The sequence below is a fragment of the Nematolebias whitei genome, chromosome 6 (genome assembly GCF_014905685.2).
Source record: "Nematolebias whitei isolate Nwh7 chromosome 6, NemWhi1, whole genome shotgun sequence".
Lineage (NCBI taxonomy): Eukaryota > Metazoa > Chordata > Actinopteri > Cyprinodontiformes > Rivulidae > Nematolebias > Nematolebias whitei.
The window spans coordinates 49,296,297-49,301,094 of record NC_056503.1 but is presented as its reverse complement, the minus strand read 5'-3'; the positions used below and the strand labels follow the sequence as shown (position 1 = coordinate 49,301,094).

At 44.1% G+C, this 4,798-nt stretch overlaps 1 protein-coding gene across 1 annotated transcript in view; it reads left to right on the top strand.

Moving 5' to 3' along the window:
* The window catches only part of LOC119411041 (papilin-like), a 9,517-nt gene extending 4,719 nt beyond the window's left edge, over positions 1-4,798 (top strand). Inside the window, exons 3-4 of the mRNA XM_037677964.1 lie at positions 3,051-3,221; positions 4,674-4,798. Of these exons, the coding sequence (XP_037533892.1) occupies positions 3,051-3,221; positions 4,674-4,798 (296 nt within the window). The remainder of the gene's footprint in view (positions 1-3,050; positions 3,222-4,673) is intronic.

Sequence of the window (4,798 nt, the reverse complement as noted above, 5' to 3'; positions counted from 1 at the left end):
ACACAAAGTTTGTTTTCTCAGTCATCCAGGTATATAACAACAAAAAAGGTTGAATCATGTCATCTGGACTTCGTTTTTTTGTTAAAAAGAAACGTTTCGCCCCTCATCCAAGAGGCTTCGTCAGTCTGAGGCCTAGCCATCTGGTATTACCCAGAAGCCACCCTGACTCTTGTGTTTCAAGCCTGCCTCAGATACCCCTGAAGTCTGGCCTTTTCATTAATGGTTTCAAAAACACAAAGTTTGTGACCTTTTTTGTTGTTGTATACCTGGATGACTGAGAAAACAAACTTTGTGTATTATAAATTACTATTTTTATTTTGTAAAATTATTCCACCCTGGGAAAGGAAGGGTTCGTAGAAATCATCAGGAACTAATCTGACATGTACATTATGAATCAAGTGACTGAGCTGCTTCCACCTGTGACATCACCAGTCTCCTGCAGCTCACCTGTCCAGGTAGCTGCTGAGTCACTGCTGCCAGCGGGGGAGCTCACATATGAGAGTCAATCGGTGAGCAGGTTCCAGGTCCAACTGGTTCCTCTGGTTCTTCCAAGTTCACCTTTCTCAGTAAACACCTGAGGGGCGGAGTCTGCGAATCAGAGCACCCGATGGGACGGCTCAAAAAAATGTACCTGTGGGCTTTGTTTTCATTTAGTTCAGATTGTTCTCAGGTGGGGAAGGGTTTCAGGACGGCTTCAGGTAAAACAAGAACATGGCGTCACTTCCTGTTTATAGTTCTGATGTTCACTAAAGTGACTCACCAGGTAAACTTTTACCTGAGGCAAAGTTCTGAAACGCCTGCTCATCCAAGCAGGGTGAGTTTAGTGTTAGACGGATACACAAACGGGTACATATAAATACACCTTACAACCTAGCTGTTTATTTTGTTACACTTTATTTTAAACACCTTTTTTTTCAGTTATTCTCAATTTGTACGTATCCTTTATGATTGTCTATTGTTGTCGTTGTTGTCCACTGTTGTCATCACTCTTTGTTAAAACCAGGTCTCTCTTGTAAATGAGTCCCCGAGGCTCAATGGGATTAACCTGTAGAAATAAAGGTTGAATGAAAAAAAAAAAAAGGATACATAAACGGGTACATATAAATATAAACACTAGGGGTGTAACGGTACGCTAAAATCACATTTCAGTTCGGTTCAGTTTCAAGGAGGGCTCGGTTCGGTTCATTTTCAATACAAAAAAGGCCAAAATAAAGACTTACAAAACGTTTATTTTTAAAATATGTCAAGTAAACAATACGTTGGTATAAAAATAAATAAAACGACCCATTTGGATGATATTTTAAATAAAAGGCACTCTTTACAATAAACAAACTATACTAACATTAATAAAAATCTTAATAAATACAATAACAGTCAGAACCAGAACAATAAGCAGCAACAGACCATTTACAATCTTAACTAATCAAGTTTTAAGTTTTTGGCCAAAAAGACCAACTTGTCCACATTTTCTGTCAAAATCATAGATCTAGTTGCAGTGACATCATCTCCAGCGGTGGAGAAAACTGCTCACTAACAGCAGGTGGCAGGAATAGAGAGGTAGCACTTCGCTAATTTTGCAGTGTGGCTTTATTTGGCCTCACTGTCTTTCCACCAAACAAGAGTCAGCTTCGAGGGAAGGGCACCCTGAAGCTTTGTACTCACAACCTTTTCCTGGACCTGCTCCAGAGGGGACTTGCTACTTCCCACCTGTCCCTGGGAAAAGTTCACAAAAGAGTTCAGTCATCACAGACTCTTAGCTGGAGGTGATCTCTGGTGGATTTTCCTGAAGAGGAACTCAATGTCATCCTCAGACTGCAAACAACACAAAGAGGTAAAAAAAAAAAAAAGTTAATAAGTTTTAAATTAAAAAAGTTAATTAGATAATAATAAAATAACAATACCACTTCTTGAACGGTCATCATTTCTGTTACAAGGTGGTTGGATCTCTTGTTCATCATCATCATCAGGGCAGGACTTTAATCTGGTCCAGGGCTTGTTGACAATATCAGTTTCAGCTTTTTCATAAAGTGCTGCTACAACTTTTTGGCTAAAGTGTTGACATGATGTCGTATCGGGGTTCAAGAACTTTAAAGCCGGCACATCAATAACAGAAATGTAGATCCAGAGCTTTAAAAACTCCTACAGTTCTGGGCCAATCTGAATTACCTGATAAAGGTTGTTTAAATGCTGCTGCCTTAACTAGAAGAAACTTTCTGCAGAACAGACTGCTTAAGATATGGCTCAAGAGAGTCGAGGTTTAACAGGATCAGAGATGTCGGCAGAGCTAGGGCTAAACACGACTTCAGTTTTCTGATCGTTGAAACTTTAAAAATTTGAAGCCGTCCATACCTTGATGTCATCAAGATGTTTATTTGATTGTCTACCTCCATCTGTGTTTTTTTGTCTAAAACAGGTCCCTCTTGTAAATGAGTCCTCGTGGCTCAACGAGACTAACCTGTAGAAATAAACACACAGGTACATAAACAGGACAGCACAGTGGCTCAGTTGGTAGAGCTGCTGCCTCTCAGCGAGCAGGTTGCCCTTGTTCAAATCCCAGTCCGGGGGCCTTTCTGTGTGGAGTTTGCATGTTCTCTCCGTGCTGCATGGGTTTTTTCCAGGTACTCCAGTTTCCTCCCACAGACCAAAAACATGCATGTTAAACTGACGGGTAACTCTAAAGTGTGTCTAGGTGAGAGAGTGAATGGTTGTTTGTCTCTGTGGCCCTGTGATGGACTGGAGACCTGTCCAGGGTGTCCCCCGCCTCTCACACAAGTGATAGCTGAACATGGGCACCAGTGACCCCCGTGACCCAAAAAGGAAGAAGTGGGTAAAGAGGATGGATGGATTGGTACATACAAATATACACACTAATACATAACCAGGTACACACACAAATGAATAAACTGGTACATACACAAATGTACACAAAAAGTTCATGCACAGGTATACACGCAAGTATGTCCAAAGATCTGAGTCTTGACCAGCTACTGGTGGGCCCGGTCTCTGGTGGATCCGGTCTCTGGTTGACTCTCTTTGTTGTCTCTCCACAGTTCTGTGCCGTCTCCCAATGAAGGTTGGGATGTGTCGGGCGGCGTTCCCAAGGTTCTTCTACAACGTGACGAGTCAGAGCTGCAGCAGGTTCCTGTACGGCGGCTGCGACGCCAACGCCAACAACTTCGAGTCTCAGGAGGAATGTGAGGCCACCTGCAGTGGCGTTACAGGTGAGTCGGGGGCGGAGTCTTAACGCAGTGTTTCCCCTAGTTTACTTGCCTTGGCAGGGTGCTCTGATCTTTTATGATTTTTTTTCAAGGGGGATGGGGTGGAGACGGAGACACGTCTGCTGTTTGTACCGACTGTTTTCGAGCTGGGGTGGAGGCGGCTCAGCATAAGAGGAAGCTGTGCCTCTGTAGCTTTTTAGCTATCGTGTCTGTATTGCACACCGGGGGGGTCGGTGGCGCTTGGTTCTGTTGACAGGGCGGGGCGCCTTGCTTATATAATGGTAGGGAAACACTGTAATGGTACCAACTGATGGAGAACCTCACTGACGTCTCCAAGCTGACGTCAGCGAAGGTTCGATCAGAGTGGATGACGTTCTGACTCGGGGGGGATCAGAGGGACCCAGAATGGTTCTGGTTGGACTGAAGGAAGAACTGATGATTGTAGAACTTTACCAACATCTGTAGAGATAAACGGACTCGTTGGTTCTGTTTCAGTGTCACTGTCTCTCACTTTAAACTCTTGAGGTTCTGGTCCAAATAAAGTGTGAAGACTGCCCACCATTATGGGATGTTGATGATGATGATGATGAGGCTGAGGATGATGAGAAGGAAGAGGAGGAAGAAGAAACGGTCATATGCTGAAGTCTTGTATCCAGAAAAGGTTAGAGGTCAAGTTGGGTCACAGCTGATTTCATTCCAGATCCTGAAAACTGATCAGAACTCTGTTTCCGTCATCGTGTGAACGTTCCCATAAACGTCTGACGAAGACTAAAATTGGATCAGAGATGAAGACTGGAAGGGCTGAGAACTGCCGTGTTTTTAGCGTGTTGCTGTGTTTTCTCTGTGGATCAGAACTAAAGCCACCTTTGTTTGGACCGCTCCCTGAACCTGTTGTTGTTGGGTCGGACTGATTGTGATCTGGGAGCGGCGCTGCTCAAACAGAACCTCCCTGCTGGTTTCAGGTGTCACGGTCAGAGACGGGTCGGCTGGTTTTAATCTTCTGGATCTGATCTCTTCCAGGAACCTAAAACCAGTTCAAGCTTCAGGTTCTGTGTTCTTCACACTCAACCTTCAGATGATTTTAACTGCAGCTCCAATGTTTCTTGTAGAAGCTCCAGTTTGAAATGTTCTTCTCTAAAACCCAACAGGAACAAACTCACTGAGCCAGGCCAGAACCAGCTCAGATACAATAGAAGTCGATGAGGGTTTGGTTTGGGGACCTCTGACGTGTATTATTATTATTATTATTTTTTTTTGCTATACCTTTGGACTGGGTTTTACCACTGCCACTGCTCCTGATAGAAGATTGAAGTATTTATTTATCGTCACCCATCGCACCTCATAAAGTTTTGTTTGAACTGTGGCCGTGAAAATGTGTGTTTGAAGTGATAAATGGTCCGACACCCCGAGCTGCTGATGTTCCTGACGAGAGCTGATCAATGTCTGTGTGCTCAGGTTCGGTTCTGCCCGACGAGTCCACACCAGCTCCTCCTCAGTCCGTTGCCAAAGCTGCTCGAATGGCTCCAGCAGAGCCTGCCCGCCTGAGCAAGACCGGTAAGTTCTCACTAACTCATTTCTGA